The sequence below is a fragment of the Rutilus rutilus genome, assembly GCF_951802725.1.
Source record: "Rutilus rutilus genome assembly, chromosome: 4".
Taxonomy (NCBI): domain Eukaryota; kingdom Metazoa; phylum Chordata; class Actinopteri; order Cypriniformes; family Leuciscidae; genus Rutilus; species Rutilus rutilus.
Window position 1 is genome coordinate 29,451,737 of NC_140212.1, and position 18,965 is coordinate 29,470,701.

General features: G+C 38.0%; 2 protein-coding genes across 2 annotated transcripts; one reads left to right on the plus strand and one right to left on the minus strand.

The window, feature by feature from the left end:
- Positions 1-383: 383 nt before the first annotated feature.
- LOC311289961 (uncharacterized protein) lies at positions 384-4,273 on the minus strand. Its single transcript, XM_084408234.1, has 11 exons — positions 3,980-4,273; positions 3,694-3,820; positions 3,363-3,585; positions 2,807-3,083; positions 2,540-2,717; positions 2,317-2,393; positions 2,031-2,211; positions 1,605-1,853; positions 1,289-1,460; positions 1,066-1,214; positions 384-934 (listed from the first exon to the last, which is right to left on the minus strand). The coding sequence occupies exons 1-11, from the start codon at positions 4,259-4,261 to the stop codon at positions 771-773; spliced, it is 2,079 nt and encodes a 692-aa protein (XP_084264360.1). The 5' UTR covers positions 4,262-4,273; the 3' UTR covers positions 384-770.
- Positions 4,274-5,247: 974 nt separating this feature from the next.
- LOC311289682 (uncharacterized protein) lies at positions 5,248-18,612 on the plus strand. Its single transcript, XM_084407896.1, has 4 exons — positions 5,248-5,314; positions 5,489-5,567; positions 9,360-9,535; positions 15,322-18,612. The coding sequence occupies exons 3-4, from the start codon at positions 9,421-9,423 to the stop codon at positions 17,832-17,834; spliced, it is 2,628 nt and encodes an 875-aa protein (XP_084264022.1). The 5' UTR covers positions 5,248-5,314; positions 5,489-5,567; positions 9,360-9,420; the 3' UTR covers positions 17,835-18,612.
- The last annotated feature ends 353 nt before the right edge of the window (positions 18,613-18,965 follow it).

Genomic DNA, 18,965 nt, shown 5'->3' on the forward strand with positions numbered 1-18,965 from the left:
GCATCCTGGATTGGAGCCTGTTTGCTTAAACGTGTATTCTCTTCAGAATGCATACAACATTTATCGAGCCGACTATGGAACCTTACGTCTATGTGGAATTGTACAGTAAGTGTCGATGAGTAGTGTTTTTAAATGTTGTCAAGTTTTTTTTTTATTAAAGTTTGAAAATTTAAATGCAGGGCTATATAATATAATAATATATTTACATCTACAATCAACCTACACATATTGACTGCACAAAAGTAAAAACTTACCTATATTCTGAATTGCAACCATGAAATTGACAACACATATGGCAGAACAAACTTAATATTTATTAATATCACAACAATACACTCTGCAAAATACAAGAAAATTATTTCACAATTTGTATAAATAATTAGTGGATGGATCTTACTTTATTCTTGTAATTAAATAAACATTGCAGATTCTTCAAAACCAATACATACTGTAAACAAACTAGTGAATATTTGACATTTTATATACAATAGTAAGAAATAACTTCAGGAGTCTTAGATTGTGCTTGTCAACAGCTCTATAGAATTATAAGAAAGCACAAAATGAAGCATAGGCTGTGCTATAAAACAAAAAGACATTGCTGAAAGATAAATTATTATCTGTACATTTAACATGTGCCTGTGTTTTAGTCGTTACAGGTTTCTGGCGTATCGCCCCTTTGTGAGCTGGTGCTGGGGTTTCCTTGGCCGTCGGGTACGTGTCGTGATTCCAGCCTGTGTGGTGATGAGGATTCGCCGTGAGTTTCCAGATGATCAGGGCAGATATGTTGGTTCCCTACCAGCTGATGATGGAACCTGGACACCATGGTGGAGATGAAGGTCTGGTGGTGTGGGTATCTTAAGTACCTCATCCATGTATGGAGCGGGGTCAACAAAAACATGCTCAAATATTAGGTCCTGCAGGTCATCTAGGTACTCTGTGCAATAAAACAATTTATTTGTAGATATTAAAGTATTTTACCCTAACTTTCAAGAAAACTTGCAATAACACTGTTAATTTATATTTCATTTTATAATAAAAATAAATAAATAATTAAAAGTAACTTACTGAATGTTGGTGGTGTCTTCACTTGTTTGATCGTGCATTGTCCTTTCCTGGCCTTTGGAAAGTTCACTTTGAATAGTGGATGTCCTGTTGATGATGTTGCTTGTGCACGACCAGCATTTTCATTGTAATGAAATGCAGCCAGGTATAGCCTGCAAGTGCACAGACACAATTCAGGAAAATAGCCTATAGTGATGTAAAGTTATTTTAACAGCAGTTAAATTACCTGCACAACATTCCAAGAAATGGGAACACCACATTTTTGGGGGTGAAGTGTAGAATGATGCTATGAAATGACTCCAAAGATGAAGTCTGGTGATGTGGACTTAGTTTGGTGATGTCCTTCAAAATCCGCGTGTTTGTCATCACTTTCTCCAGCTTGTAGAATGCCTGAGTTCCTATGAGAAATTATACCAAAATTGTATTAATTACAACTAATAACTTTAATTTTAGGTTATTTACACTTCGACTAACAGTCCCTTTTTTTTTTTTTTTTATCGTGTCGTGTCGCATAAAAATAATATTTGTTTACAGTATCATACCGGCAACAAGCCACTTGTTTCTGTCTCTGCTTCCCTTTAGAGGATGTAGACAAGCAGGAAAGTTTGGATCCTCATGAGTGTGTACGTTCCTGACATGGTTCAGAATCGATTTCCATTTGGCCACTCTTTCTGGTCCAGTGGTTGAAGATGATGCAGTCCAGTAAATGTGGTTTTTAATGCTTCTCTGCCATTTCCGTAATTTTTCACAGCCTTTCATCTTGGAAATGTTTTCAAGTTTCCTCGCAATCCCTGTAAATAAAAATATAGACACGCATTTTACTGCTGAGAGTAAATACAGTGATGTTCACGGTTTGCCAGTACTAAATACTTGTGATATGCCTATAAACTGTCACAATTTCTTAATTTTCATGTTATACCCACTTATAAATCTGTTATTGAATTTGTACGATTTATAATGAATAAAACCTTTTTCGATGTGCCACACATCATAAAACTGGTTGATGTTACGTTCTCTGAGGTACTTTTGTATTTGTGGGTGGCGGTCAGTTACAATACACTCCAGAGTAACACCACGAGCTTCCAACAGGGCAAGGCTCCTCTCTAATCCTTCTTTTTCCATGTGGTAGCTTCCTCCCACTTCGTTACTCTGAAATAGACAAGTAGGGAACGAAACAATCATCTTAGACAAACCAGAAGTTTTAAACTTCTCAAAATGTAATATTTTTAAATACTGATATTTCGTCTCTCCCACCTGAACCAGCTGTGTGTCCACAACGGTGTTGGTCTGAAGGTCCATCAATGTATAGCTTCCAAACTTTGCAGAGTGGCCTTTGAAAGTAATATCACACAAAGCATTATTACTTTGAGTGCATTGAATTCAGTTAGATACTACCTATAACTACTATGCATGTTATGCTTCATGATCTGGAAAATACCCGAGCATCCATGCATCCTTCTTATTTACAACTATGTACCTGGTGAGTCAGCCCTCATGTCACCTCCAACGATGACCCTTTCCCTTTCACTCAGGCGATCTAGCGTCTCATTTTGCCAGCGCATCCACTTGTGCACTATAGCTGGCTCAACGTACAATCGGGAATGGCGCCGAAAGGTGTCATACTTGAAAAGCTGCAGATTCATTGTAGAGCATATCTGGTGACACAAAAAGCGGCCAAGATTATGTAGCACAATATTAGTTTCAACATGGTAAAGTGTTATTAAAAACTTCATATTTCATTTACCTTTTCGAATTTGTAGAATGAAGCCCCACAAAGATATACTGCAGCAGAAACATGGAGGTTCCCAGCTGGAGAACTGCCTAGAACCGGCTGGCTGTTCCATTTGCGTGAATACTGACAGTTTTTGCAGAGTTGTTCAACGCGTATAAAAGTTCCGATTTTTTGCGAACGCACAGAACAGCTCCGCTTGCAAACCGGGCACACCTCAAACAGCTCCATAATGCAATTTTCGTATATTATGTATTTTCTGGTTTTATGAATGGGACAAGATGCTTGAGCACTAAGAAACAAAAACTCTTATTGGTTAACAAATATCAAATACAAAAATAACAAAATATAATAATAATAAAAATAATAAAATTCTGAACCAGGGGTGTTAAACTCAGTTCCAGAAGGGTTAACAGGCATACTTGAACTTTTTTAATGAGCCTTAGAGAGTTGATTAGCTGCCTCAGGTGTGTTTAATAATGATTAGAGGTAAACTCTGCAGTGATGTGGCCAACAAGGAACTCAGTTTGACACCCCTGTTCTAAAACAAATGCACAGTTTTGAAACTTACGACATGTATGTTGTCTCCGTCTCTGCTGGATCAAATGTATAATCTTGCTCTTCAGGTGCTACTACAGATGATGTGTCCATTAGGGTTTCTTCGTCATCCTCTTCCTCCAGTTCCACACGAGGTCTCTTTGATGGCCACTTTATAGGTGTAGAGGTCCTAAATGTTAAACCAGCTGCTGGTGACAAACGGTCAATGTCCGAAAATGTATCTGTCGTCTGGACACCTGTAATATACAAAGTAGTTGTGTGTTACTGTTATGTGACACTTATTGTGTAACAAGACTAGTTATACGTCCTCTGTATAAGCAGTATCATGTAATACATAAACATACCCGAACTCCTGTAGCGAACATGAAACGTCTTCATTGATAACTGATTACCAACCCACTTGGTCAGCGGTTTTGCGTCTGTCTGGCAAGCAACATCTCTGGTTTGGCTGCTCTGTTCTGATGTGCTGTCCTTTACAAATAAAGATTACACTATCAGCGCGATAAAAAAAAAAAAAAAAAAACATAGCTGGACTCATGGTGCTATCACAAACTTTATAAGTCTAACATGTTGTTATGAACTTGACAAATTCAAAGGCAATTTGGAAAACAAACGCGTAATACTACTTACTTCTAGATGTGTAGCTGGATCACGAACAGTTGGCACTGTTGCATCCTTCAGGAGCAATTTTTTTGCAAAACCTGCTTTATACTGAGCCCCATTCAAAAAGCTGTCCGGTGTAAAATGATTTGAGCAGACATAAACGAATTTTGGTAGAGTTGAGGGAGCATTTTCTTCAAAAACAAAATTAATCCACTTCGTCTTCAACGGTTCCGATTTCGGGAGTAAATAGAGAGAGCAATATGGATTATTACATCCAGCCACGCAACACCTACCACGCTTTGTAGACATTCTCGTCAGTGCCGCGATGGCGGATGTGTACAACTCGCTGTGAACTCGATCAGGGCGCTGAGGGCGGGTCTATGTTCAAACGGCAGTGTCTGTCAACACTCGTGGGCTATGCTGCAGTGACGTCACTAAAACAGCATTCTGAAAACTGGTAGTTGGGAGAGACTGCTGATGATTTATGGGGATTAATAAGAAAGGAGTGGGTGGATTTTTATCACTGTAGGGTGGTTGTGTACACACACTGCCAACACACATTTATGTCCAAACAGCATGCAAAAGTGAATTTTGCATAATAGGTCCCCTTTAAGGTTTTTGGGCCAAGCACACCGCGCTTTTCAGAACGATGAGCTTTGTAAAAATTGACGCGTTTCAGGCGGTTTCAGACTTGTACACAGTAATGTACACAGTATGTGTAAAATAATGTTTTTTTTTTTTACCTAAAACTGCGTAAACACCAAATACACCAAATAATGTTCTTTTTAGAACCATATGACCCCTTTAATTCTTCATGGCATAACCTCAACGCGGTGCTGGAGACATTCCTCAGAGATGTTGGTCCATATTGACATGATGGCATTACACATTGCTGCAGATTTGTTGGCTGCACATCCATGAAGTGAATCTTTTGTAACATACATGATCATTATAATAAATGTTTATTGAGCAGCAAAACAGCACATTGAAATGATTTCTGAAGGATCATGTGACACTGAAGATTGATGATGCTGAAAATTCAGCTTTGCCATCAGAGGAATAAATGCATTTTATAATATATTAAAATAGAAAACAGTTATTTTAAATTGTACAGATATTTCACAAGATTACTGTTTTTGGTGTATTTTGGATAAAATAAATGCAGCCTTGGTGAGCAGAAGATTAATATATACATTTATATTTATATAAGATATATACATTTTGTACATTTTGTATGTACATCGATTATTCTGTGATTTTTAGACACACCAGGTTGTGGACAGGACTTTTATTTTGGTCCGGCGATGTGACGTCATTAGGAGGCGCCGCGACCATGCATCTGTTGTGATACGACTGAGTGAGGTTTGTATTTTTAAGCATTTAAGGTGTTTAAACCCATACAAACAGTACAATCGATCGTATAGTTTCTACGAGGAATGCAAAGTGAATTACTTATAATTTAATATAACATTGTGATGCTTTCATTTATGAAGTTATTAAGTTGTGTCTCGTTTTGTTCCCTATATCGTGAGTCAGTTTATAGTAAAAGCTATTTCGGCCACTGCCAAGCAGAGAAGCAGAAACGGAGCTTTTCAATACTGAACGTGAACTAAAGGTAAGTTCCCTGTGCAGTGTTCACTACTCCCTGAGCTCGGGATAGGGCCGATCCGTTGAAATGAACTGCACTGACAGTAATCGCTCATTTGGCACACATTGCGACGCGGTCGCACAAATATAACATGAATATTGTAATTTACTGTACTTTCACATTTAAAATGCATATAGCATACACATACAAATCACATTATGTATCTAGAATATAGCCTAATCAAAACTTGCATGTTTAAACCAGTGGTGGTGTTTTAAAATGCTGTAGGCTATATCAAATGTAAATTTACATCCACTACACTTAATTCTTCTGGGTAAATAAACATTAAGGTGGCCCTTATTTTTCAAGTTTTGATTTATAATTGTCTGACCCCCTCAATTTGTTACAAAACATGAAAAAATAATTCAGGCAAAATATGAGCTCATTTGAACAATATTTAGAGGTGGCTCGATGACGTTGAAATTTTGTATAATCAGTTATTAAGCTCAATTTGTGATAATTACCACTTGCCTAATTTTATCTAAACTATTTAAATTACATATTTGCTTATTTAATGGCAATTCTGAATTTACACCTATTTTGCACAAAATATATTCTGTGCATTTCTTGCAGAAGCATAAATTGTGTTAACGACGGGCTAACGAAGTCACTTTCACAGAAATGCTGTGTTAAGAAACTCTGAACTATTGACTTTGAACTGTGCAAACTTAGTCCAGGCAAAGTAGCGTTTTACGACAGACTAACTGGAAAATAATTTTTTGCAGATTAGATCATTTCTATAAGGTGTCCAGAACAACATACTAAGTCCTAAGAAATCCTAGTTGAGGAAATATGTTAAATTCTCATCAATCCGAGATGTGTGCCAATAAGGCCAGACAACAATACACCCCAATGGGGCTATTTTTTCCTTTACTCCTATCAAAATTAAACTTTACACAATGAAAGTACCCACTATTCATAGGTTAACTTACTGAATGGACATGAATGTGTTAGTTATTTGGCCCCTGTTTTTTTACTTGTGACTTTATGGTTTCTTGGCCACAAGTCAATTAGGCCTAGTGTTGAGCTCATTTGCATATTTAAAATAGATTTTTCAAAGAAACTTGTAAAACAAAAATGTTACTTTTCATGTATACTTTCACTGTGTAAAGTTTTATTGTGGTAGAAGTAAAGGAAAAAATTAAGCCTATGCGGGTGTATTTTGGGTAGCCTATATTCGATTAGTGTATAGCTCATTTGCATATTCAAATTCATTTTCAAAGAAACTTGTAATACAAAAAATTTGACTCTTCATGGGTACTTTCATTGTGTAAAGTTTCATTTTGATAGGAGTAAAGGAAAAAAATAGCCCCATTGGGGTGTATTGTTGCCTGGCCTTATTGGCACACATCTCGGATTGATGAGAATTTAACATATTTCCTCAACTAGGATTTCTTAGGACTTTTAGTATGTTGTTCTGGACACCTCATAGAAATGATCTAAGCTGCAAAAAATTATTTTACAATTCTATTTTTGGCTCCAAAATTAGTTACTTTGCCTGGACTAACTGTGAAAAGATGCGTATCATCAGTTATCTTACAATAGTCAAGTGTATGTTGTGTAAGATATATTTGGTTAAATAATTAATATAGTACTCACATTGAACTGTGATCAAGTAATAGGCTATGTGATTTGATGCATTCTGCAAACTGTGTATATTGAATACAATGCTCAATGCTAAACGTTTTAGAATGAAGAATTTTGCTGACTTGTAGAATTGCCTACAAAAACAGTGAACTTTGATGTGCTTGAGCTCCCTCTAAATATTAATATTTTTGGCCCATTTTTTTTCTGGGGTGTTTTTAGCATAGATGAAACAAATCTAGCGGGTCAGGCTGCAGGAAAAAAAAAAAAAAAATGTTTTCGTACATTTAAGGGCCACCCTAATAAACATTACATAAAAAAGTGAAACCAAAAACAATTATTTTCTTTTTTTGCAGTAATTATGTAATGTTCTGCTATTTATTAAACCCAAGTAGGCCTAGGCCTGATACATTTCAACAAGTTAGTATTTTTACACATTTTAACATTTATTCCAAGATAAGTACTAAAGGCAGTAACAATTTAAACGATAGACATTATTTGTAAACTAATGTTCAGCTTTTCTTTTTAATAGCCCAGACAGTAACATAAGGGGCTTTCGCATCGGAGGAACCTTTTCATAGTTTCTAGAACTATTGGCGAAAGTACCTGGATGTCGGCGTGTTCGCACCGCGGGAACACGGACCGATTTTAGTTGTAGGAACTCCTTTTGGAGGCACTAATTTAGCTTCTACTTCAGAGTAGGGTCTAAACCAGCACTATAGGAACTATCCGCGACGTTAGTGTTCGCTGATTGGCCGAACACATGCGAAACACCAGCACCCGCCATTTTTTAAAAAGGTTTAGAAAACAGTGATAGATGGGCCTCTTAAAGGGATAGTTCACCCAAAAATGGGTGAAAAATTAGCCCATTATTTACTCACCCTGAAGGCACCCTAGGTGTTTATGACATTGTTCTTTCAGACGAATAGCCTACAATCGGAGTTATATTAAAAAATGTCCTGGCTCTTCGAAGCTTCATAATGCAGTGAATGGCTGTATGTCTTTAGTTGTCCATCAAAGCGCATCTATTCATGATTAAAGTGCTCCACGCATCTCAGTGGGTTAATAAAGGCCTTCTGAAGTGAAGCGATGTATTCGTGTAAGAAAAATACCCATATTTAAAACTTTATCGACTAAAATACGCATCAATTTACGCCAATTACGCTGTGCGTCAAGTTCAAGGGTTTACTCTTTTGGCGGAAGTCAACTTGCATACGGCCGTCTGCCATAAGCTAGTATATCCAGAACAGCACAAACCTAAATGTTCGTGTGTGTGCAGCGTATTTTTCTGAACCTGGGAGAGTAAAAGACCGGCTGTGCACAAAGGCTATATCTAAAAAAAAGAGAAATGATTTTCTTTTTAAAAAGAAAAAAAGGGATAATTCCAACTTTGCTAGGGCAATCTGGCGCTAGCATGCAAGTATATTGTTTGTTGGTTTTGCGATCAAAAGTGCAGAGATGGATTTATGTGTACAAACATAGTATCCTCTATTCTCTGTTTATAACTTGTTGAAAAGATGACAAACTGATCGATCGGCTTCGGCTTGGTCATCTGCATTTTCAGAATCCGACTCGGGCTCGAACTTAAACTGTAAAACTGATGACATGATTAACTGTCTTTATAATTGCTTTGGAAGCTAAAGCTTGCGATTAGGGTAAGGGGCATAACATTTCCAACACACGCTTGAGGTGTTCGTCCAATTACAACGCACTGGGTCAGCTGGCCAATCAGAGCACACTATGAATTTCGGAAGGAGGGGCTTTGTAGAATTCGGCGCGGTTTAGAAAGATGGGGCATAGAGGAGCTACAATAATGCACAGTATGTGAAATATGTGTTTTTTGAATATTAAAACTTGGTAACATATTCTATTACACCAAATACACAAAATAATGATCTTTGAAAATAGCATCATATGACCCCTTTAGCTAACCAACTGCAAATGTTATCTATAAAATGTAATCTACACATCTTTAAATATCTAATGTTAAGCATAACTAAATATTAAGTGGCCTAAATTTGCCTTATTTTATAAAATTTGTAGGCTAGTCCTAGTTTTGAGGGTTTTTTTTTTTTGTCTAATCAGTTCATTTAAGGACTACTGAACTAGTGAGCTGTTTGGGACGCTTAGTGTGGATTTATTTTTCTTTCTGTTAATTATTCTCATCTTAAACAGGACAAACACACAGGAAAACTCCTGGTGAAGCGACTGAGATCCACGTGACACTATTATAAAGATGGCGTTTATTAAAGAGGAGAGTGAAGACGTGCCGTTTATTAAAGAAGAGAGTGAAGACATGAAGATTGAAGAAGTATTCAGTATGAAACATGAAGATACTGAGGAACAAACAGGTTGGTTTCATTCTCAAAGCTGAACTTGTTTCATTTGATCCTCATTAAAGTGTCCAGCTCTACAGAAAAGAATTACAATTTTTTGAATGTCATATGAGTGTCCTAATTAAAGGTGCAATAATTGATTTTTCAAATACAATGCTGAAAAGTTTTCATACCGAGCACCACAACAAACATGTAGCCAATGAGCATTAGGGGACGTATGATGGTGGAGGAGAGAGAACAAGCAAGGGGGAAATTTGAAGAAAGACTGTTGAAAGTGAGATGAGAGACAATACAAAAGAGAATATCTCAGAGGAATATCACTGAAAAACGGGTTATAATCAGGCAAGAGCTCTAGGACCCGCATTTATATTAAAGTGTTATCCAATATATAATTAATTATATATTTATCTAATATTAAGCTTTCCAGCGCTAGAGAGACCTACACGTGAAGGGCTGAAACCGGGCGCTGAAGTTGCATTGTTTCTGCGGGTGATAAAGTGTTAGTGAATTTTGGAGACGGAGCAATGAAGAGAAGAGTGGGTTTGTTTGGGTTGATTTCAAATATCAACATTCGTCAACAACGATTTTGGGAGATTGCAGACTGCACCTTTAAAGCGGTTTTATTTGACACAGAGCAGGTCCCTCATGTGGACAGACATGCTGATCACATGACCAGAAAAATACTAATGCTGCCTTTAAAAAGGGATAGTTCACCCAAAAATTAAAATTAGCCCATGATTTACTCACCCTGAAGCCATCCTAGGTGTATATGACATTCTTCTTTGCGGTTTTCCATGGCCTTACACGCGTCATTTGTCAGTTGCGTCTTGCTTCTCCGTGTTCACAACAAGTTTGTCCTTTCAATATAAAAGTCCTCTCTACTGACTGACTAGCTCATAAAGACAGTCTTTGTCGCTGTCTAATGGCGAAATAATGTAACTTCTGCTGCTGTTTACGGTCAGGGACTATTTTTATCCAAGGGAAGGAAGACTTTTAGTGATTTCATGAAAGTTGCACAGTGCACTAAAACATATTTTTGGCTTTAATATTTGTATTGTGTGGTTACCATTTTATATAAGCAATAAGGTACTTGAGGCTAGTGCTATGTAAGGGATAATGTACACGCAAGCGGAGGGATCTTCCATCAGCCTAAAGGGGGTTTATTTTGAGAGAACAACCGGCTGAATGTACATTATCGCGCTTATTACACGGCTACTTGCCACATAAGTAAATAATTAGACACAATATTGATTTGAGTCTAAATATTTGATTAGCTCTTTAAACGCAAAGCTTCGTGGAGTTTAGTTGCAGCGCGGCAAATTCAAACTAGACGGACATTTAAGAGATGCGGTATACAGTCATACCACTTATTACACAGCATTTTGCCACATAAATAATTATGGAGATAAGAGATATTGATTTCAGATTAAACTGTTTTAAAATCATACCTGTTTGTATCTTATAATCCAACAGTGTACAAAACAGTCACAAAATTGCAGCTGCAATTGTATGAAATGAGAGAGCGAGTCCACGATACTGGATGGCATAATTAAAGGTGAACTAAGTAACTTTTTTTACCTTAACTGAACAGCTTCGGAGTCATTGGAATGGTTATATTACTTATTTCGGGTTGAATGGTGGTCGTTTCGCACCCCCCTGGTGCCCGTGAGCGGAAAATACGCACTTGCAACTTTGCGTCAGGAAGTCTCGCGTGATATCAGGTCTCGCGATGTAAACAATTGCTTTACGGCCAAAAGAAATCTGCTAAAATGCCGTCATTATTGCGCTCCCTCACGCTGTTCGAACCCGAATGAAGAAGACGTTTTAAAGAATATCCCATCTGCTTTGATGTCGTTGATCTACTAGCCTCTGGTGTCTGAGAATCGCCAACGAGTTTTTACAACAGTGTTGTCAAATATCTATTCCGAAGCTGTGGGGGAGCTCTAGAGAGAAACCTGCGAGCAAAAAGCGAGAATACAGCGAAGAAATCCCGAAGTTACTGAATGCAGCTTTAAATAACTGTACACAAAATATTGATTCGACTGAGTTTTTATTTTATTAGCTCACCAAAAGCAAAACTTCCACGAAGAAAAAACTTTCCTAGCAGGCGTATGGTGCTGCTGACTTCAGTAACCCAGATGAGCCTGCGTTATCTGTTTTGAGCAGTTGTTATCTGGGAATAACATACCGCTGGATGGCGCGATTGACCAATCAGAATCAAGTATTCATCAGAGCCGTGTATTATATAAGTCACGGCTGAAGGGGTTTCTAACAACGGCCTTCAGCTGTGACTTATGCACAATACAGCACCATGTATGGTCTAAAATTGCCCGTTTTGCTACAGGACAGCAACTACAAGTAAATATTTTTACTTCTTGCACATAGAGGGCCCTTATGGGTATGACAGACGTCACATTACTAAATGTGTAATTGTTTTCAAATACCTCACTCATACTACTTTACCATTTACCTTACTCATACTATTTACTATACTCATATTACTTTTCGCAGGAGAAAACCGCAGTCTCAATGTGGACGGACAGTGTTTTCAAGTGTGTTCGGATTAGTGTAGATGTAGTAGTTGATCTAGGATGAGTGTTTCTTCTCCTAAACTCCATGTGGCAGCACACGTATGGGATATTCTTCACATTAAATGGGACCTAGAATTATTTTTTTCTTTTTACCTTTCCTTTAGTGCATAATATATTTGTTTGTGCATGTAAATCAGTGATTGAAATATCAGCTCATTTTACTGACTCTCATTCATCAAAATAAACTGTTTATTCAAGTCATTTCATTCTTTTAGTGGCCTTAAATGTTATATTTTCAACAGCCAAATTCCCTGAACACGTCCTCTAACCCAAAGATAAGTTGAAAGGAACATAAATGATTGATTTGTCACATGACAGACAAAATGAACGATTTGTTAATGACCCATCATTAATGTAAACAATCTGCATTTACAAAGTACAAAGTCCACCCCAAAGGGAGTTAAACTCACCTTTCTGAAATGTTTGAAGTCCAGCCATTACTTCAGCGGCGTAGCTACGTCACCATGTGACTATAAAATAGGATATAAAGGAAAAATGTATCTAGGCCTGATAAACGTAGCCATTTCTAATCTTTCATTTTGCCATTAATCTTTCATTTTGCCATTTTTTTCCCCATACACTAACCTGAGTGTAAAAGTATATGTTTCCCTGCTATGTGCTGCCATCTACTGGAGGTACCAGGTCACAACACACTTTAGAGTTAGTTAAATACCGTGGAGTAGCATTGTGATAATGAAAAGGATGACTCCGGTGTACGATGGTGCGGTGCTTCTCGTCTGGTGTGTGACCACCTTAACAGTGTGAATCTCTTCAATTTGAAATAAGTAAAATTTAGCTATAAGCAGTTTTACAAAAGGCAGCAATGTTGTTATTCAGTTTGAGGCAGCCTAATGTTGATTCAATTCAGTTTAATCCCAGTGTTGATGTTGCAAGATGAGATTCATCTGTAAAGCAGATCTACAGAAAATGATAACGCCATCATCCAGCCTAATTCGGTTCGACTTTTGTTCTCATCCGATGATGTCAGTCAGTGTGGTCATATTGATAAATTACTGAAAGTTAAGTGTCTTTCAGACCCCAACTATGCAAGCCAGTGTTGTGTTTAGTTCAGATCAATAACATGATTCAATATTCAGGGCTTATATTAAACCAGGATTAGGCATTAGTTTAAATAGGAGATTCAAGTAGCTGTTATAAACGTGCCTTGAAAAACTACTGGTGTGAATCTTGAGACAAAACAATGCCACAGATATATTTTAAGATATGCCAGTGTAAGTTGCTTTTAGTTAAAACAGCTCAAACATGCATTTTAATCTGGGACTAAGCTTGTCTGTGAAATTTGGGGGTAATCGACTTAAACTTGATTAAACAAAACATGACAAGGTTGACTAAATATGATTGTTAAAAAAAATAGAAAGTACATCTGATTTAAGACTAAGTAAATAAATAAATAGCTGACAAAGTTAGTTTGGTGGGCAAAGTCAAGGACGATGTTGATTCAGGTGAGAGAGAACTTGCTAGCGTCTCTTCAACCTTTGGCAACCTTGTCCTGTACTAGTGGTTGTTTAGCCCTACAATGTTTGAGGATCTGGGGATAACGGAAGGCTCCGATCCAGTGTGGTTGTGCTCTACCAGAAAGGAGGCATTCATCTAATTTGCTTTTACGATGACGCTACTGCTTTTCAGCTGGTCAGTCAAGACTCAACTCGAGTCTCTCTACAACTTGAGTCAAAACCTCCAGTAATTCCTCATGAGCAGGGTAGAGGAATGGCATTTCCTTGCCACATCCAACTCAGAGCCAGAAATACCCAACACCGGGCCTTCGTTCAGATCAGAAGAAACTGCTTGGGGGCTTCTGGGTTGGCTGTTGAGAACTGAGAAAAAGCAGAGCATATGACGATCGCCAACTCCATTTGTGACCCCCATGATCTGATCTACCCCAAATCACGGGGAACACGAACCTGGCCTTTCTCTTCAGAGAAAATAGCAAAGCGGGAGCAACAGAACAGTCTCATAGAGAGACGCTCGCAATGCATGTAGCCAGCCCACTTGAGTGCTGACTGTGCATGCTCCGCAAACAAACAACACAAAAGTTGTGTGAATCACCAGCCGTAATTTAGAGCGGATTTGGAGACACATACTTACTGAATTTTTGCTTACCATCTTTCCAACCTGAATTTTTTTTCTTGCCATCTTTCCAACCTTTTTTTCTTTTGACAAACGATCAATAAACAAGACAGACGATTTCACATATAGTGCTATCTTAGAAACGAAGATGATGATATTCAATGCAGGCTCCATTTTATAGTCATGTGACAGACCATTTCACGCCATATCATTATCGGCAGCCAACATAATTGGCGTGATTTCACATGTGCTTCCGAGACTGTTTATGCGGAAACTTCCCCATAGCGTCAATGGTCAGCACAGTGTAGCCAGTTTCCTTTTGAGGGAAATCAGCGCTAAATTGCACACAGACGAATGCCAAGAGTGCTCTTCGCAAAGTGCACATGAGCATTTAAAAGCAGCCGTTTGTCCACTTGATCGTTCACGTTCCACTCATGTACAGCTCACCGGAAGTATAGCATTCGCTCAAATTCCGCTCTGACAATAAATTTCTCTATTATGCATCTTTGTTTTCTTGAATAAATGTCTGAATTACAGTGGGCCTATGGATAACAGTCATGATATTGTGGCTTTAAAGCAATATTTTTAAAAGTAGTAGGATATAAATAAACGTGATGTGACTTGCCTGGATAATGTCTAATTGCAGAGCTCATGCAAATATATATCCACGACACTATGATCAAATGATTTCTTTACTGCTGTTTTCTCACCACTCTTATTTTTGTTATTGAGAAGAAAGAATGCAGCACATATTTACATATTCGTCTAAACGGCACTCTCATCAGTCTGGATGTCGGGATGTTTGTTACCAGTATACCGTTGCTGTTAGTATAGCACAAAATTAATCTTTGCAAACTCAGTTTCTCCACACTCCCTTTCAGTTTCTTCTCCTTCTTCGTTCTTAACTTTGATGTTTGTACTGTGCATTTAGGCTATGTATAAGTTTCGCAACTTCAATAAAACAATATTTGAGAGAATCTTCAGGAAGGCGCTCTCTACTCTGCAGGAAATATTTCTGCCTCACTCACTCTGATACATGGTGTTGGTTTTGATGTTTTACATGTCTAAATGTTTTTGATGTCTTTTTTGATTACACTTTCTTTTTTCTTTTTTTTGCCTTAGACCTTATGGCGCTGAAAGAGGAGAGTGAAGAACTGAATGAAATGGAAAAGAAAGATCAGAGGCCTTTCTCCTGCCAACAGTGTGGGAAAAGTTTCAAACGAAAAAGTAATCTTAATTACCACATGAAAGTTCACACTGGAGAGAGCCCTTTCACCTGCCAACAGTGTGGAATAAGTTTCACTCAAATAGGAAGCCTTAACAGGCACATGAGAATTCACTCCGGAGAGAAACCTTATTCATGCCCTCAATGCGGACAGAGTTTCTATCAACATGGAAACCTTAAAATCCACATGAGAATTCACACTGGAGAAAAGCCGTACACATGCCCTCAGTGTGGAAAGAAATTTGATCAACATGGAAACTTTAAAGTCCACATGAGAATTCACACTGGAGAGAGCCCTTTTACCTGCCAACAGTGTGGAAAAAGGTTCAACAGAAAAGGAAACCTTAATTATCACATGAGAATTCACACGGGAGAGAAGCCTTCCATATCACATCAGAGTGGAAAGAGTATCAATCAAGATGGAAACCATAAAGTCCACATGAAAATTAATGTGGGAGAGAGTCCTTTTACCTGCCAACATTGTGGAATAGGTTTCAGTCAAAAAGAAATCCTTAACAGGCACATGAAAATTCATACCGGAGATACATCTTTTTCATGCCCTCAGTGTGGAAAGAGATTTGATCATCGTGGAAACCTTAATGTCCACATGAGAACTCACACTGGAGAGAAGCCTTTTACCTGTAAACAGTGTGGAAAAAGTTTCAACCGAAAAGGAAACCTAAATTACCACATGAGAATTCACTCCGGAGAGAAACCTTTCACATGCTCTCAATGTGGAAAGAGTTTCTACCAACATGGAAACCTTAAAAGCCACATGAAAATGCACACTAAAGAGAAGCCTTACACATCCCCTCAGTGTGGAAAGAGATTTGATCAACATGGAAACCTTAAAGTCCACATGAGAAATCACACCGGAAAAAGGCCTTTCTCCTGCCAACAGTGTGGGAAAAGTTTCAACCGAAAAGGAAACCTTAATTACCACATGAAAGTTCACGCTGGAGAGAGCCCTTTCACCTGCCAACAGTGTGGAAAAAGTTTCACTCAAATAGGAAGCCTTAACAGGCACATTAAACTTCACACTGGAGAGAAGCCTTACAAATGCCCTCAGTGTGAAAAGAGTTTCTATCAACATGTAAACCTTAAGGTCCACATGAGACTTCACACTGGAGAGAAGCCTTACAAATGCTCTCAGTGTGGAATGAGTTTCTATCAACGTGGAAACCTTAAAGTCCACATGAGAATTCACACTGGAGAAAAGCCTTATACCTGTGAACAGTGTGGAAAAAGTTTCAACCGAAAAGGAAACCTTAATTACCACATGAGAGTTCACACGGGAGAGAAGCCTTCCATATCACATCAGAGTGGAAAGAGTGTCAATCAAGATGGAAACCATAAAGTCCACACGAAAATTCAAGTTCACGCTGGAGAGAGCCCTTTCACCTGCCAACAGTGTGGAAAAAGTTTCACTCAAAAAGGAATCCTTAACAGGCACATGAGAATTCACTCCGGAGAGAAGCCTTACAAATGCCCTCAGTGCGGAAAGAGTTTCTATCAACATGGAAACCTTAAAGTCCACATGAGAAATCACACTAGAGAGAAGCCTTACACCTGCCTACAGTGTGGAAAGAGATTTGATCAACATGGAAACCTTAAAGTCCACATGAAAATTCACACTGGAGAGAAACCTTACACATGCCAACAGTGTGGGAAAAGTTTCAAACGAAAAGGAAACCTTAATTACCACATGAAAGTTCACACTGGAGAGAGCCCTTTCACCTGCCAACAGTGTGGAATAAGTTTCACTCAAATTGGAAGCCTTAACAGGCACATTAGACTTCACACTGGAGAGAAGCCTTACAAATGCCCTCAGTGTGGAAAGAGTTTCTATCAACATGGAAACCTGAAAGTCCACATGAGACTTCACTCTGGAGAGAAGCCTTACAAATGCTCTCAGTGTGGAAAGAGTTTCTATCAACATGGAAATCTGAAAGTCCACATGAGAACTCACACAGGAGAGAAGCCTTATACCTGTGAACAGTGTGGAAAAAGTTTCAACCGAAAAGGAAACCTTAATTACCACATGAAAGTTCACACCAAAGAGAGCCCTTTCACCTGCCAACAGTGTGGAAAAAGTTTCACTCAAAAAGGAATCCTTAACAGGCACATGAGAATTCACTCCGGAGAGAAACCTTATTCATGCCCTCAGTGTGGAAAGAGATTCGATCAACATGGAAACCTTAAAGTTCACATGAGAATTCACACTGGAGAGAAGCCTTACAAATGCCCTCAGTGTGGAAAGAGATTCGATCAACATGGAAACTTTAAGGTTCACATGAGAATTCACAGTGGAGAGAGCCCTTTTACCTGCCAACAGTGTGGAAAGAGTTTCAACAGAAAAGGAAACCTTAAATACCACATGAAAATTCACACTAGAAACAAAGAGTTTTGATCAACATGCAAGCCTTGAAGTTTACATGAGAATTCACACTGGAGAGAAGCATTTTACCTGCCAACATTGTTGAAGAACTGGTGGAAGTTTCAACTGGAAAGGAGCTCTTAACCCCTTTAGGTTCAAAGATCGCAGATGTCCCCATATTTTTGTTGTTTAACATTCACCTCACGTTAAAACATCAGACTCTTACTTGATCTGGGCAAATTGAGTATCATAAGAAAGATTAAAGACTTTAGATATTTGAAAAATATTATGAAAAAACTGTTTTGCAGTGACATTCATTTCTTAATTTCTGTCAGGAGTGCAGAATTTTTTCTGTAACAAATACTATCTGTAATTTTTTATACTTTGAATAGAATAATTCAGTTATTTCATATTCACTTATGTCTGCTCCGGTTTATTTGTGTTAACCTAGCTTCAATGAACAGCGTCCATTAGGGCTCTTAGTACAAAACTGCGCAAATTTGGAGAAATACTGATTTTTCATATGCTTGGAAAATATTTTGTCACACAGAATACCATTTATATTAATTTCACTTTAGAGCTAAAACAGCGTACACAGCGCTGTCTCTCCTGCTCCTGGTTTGTGTCAGATATGATCTCAGCGCTCTCTCATTTGTCGTAGAGCTGTCAATCATCTTACATGACTATATTCCAGCCCTTCTGCATGACGCTGTCATGTACACTTCCTCCTTTGCAGCTCCGTGAAGAACAAACCCAAATAAACCTTTCTACACATGAAACAAGAAGCTAATAAACATACGATTACGATGGTATATGGTTTGTGTGTGATTTTCATGCGATTTGGGGTATATTCATATGAATAAAGAATGTTTACATTATACATGCTTAGAAGGTGTAGCTATTAGCTCCATATAAAATGCTAAATATAACATTTTAACAACATATGACTAAAATCCGCATTAGTTCGCGATCGGAAGTTAATACAAACACTCGGTGGTTTAAAGTGAGTTGAGTAAAAGTGTAATATTACCCAGATAGCACAGATACGTCTGCAAGATGTCTGTTAAAGATCACTTCATCTGGAAAGCATCTGCTGTTTACTAACATCTGATAGACATCTTTAAGATGTCAGTTTTACATAAACATCTTAAAATTTCTAAACGT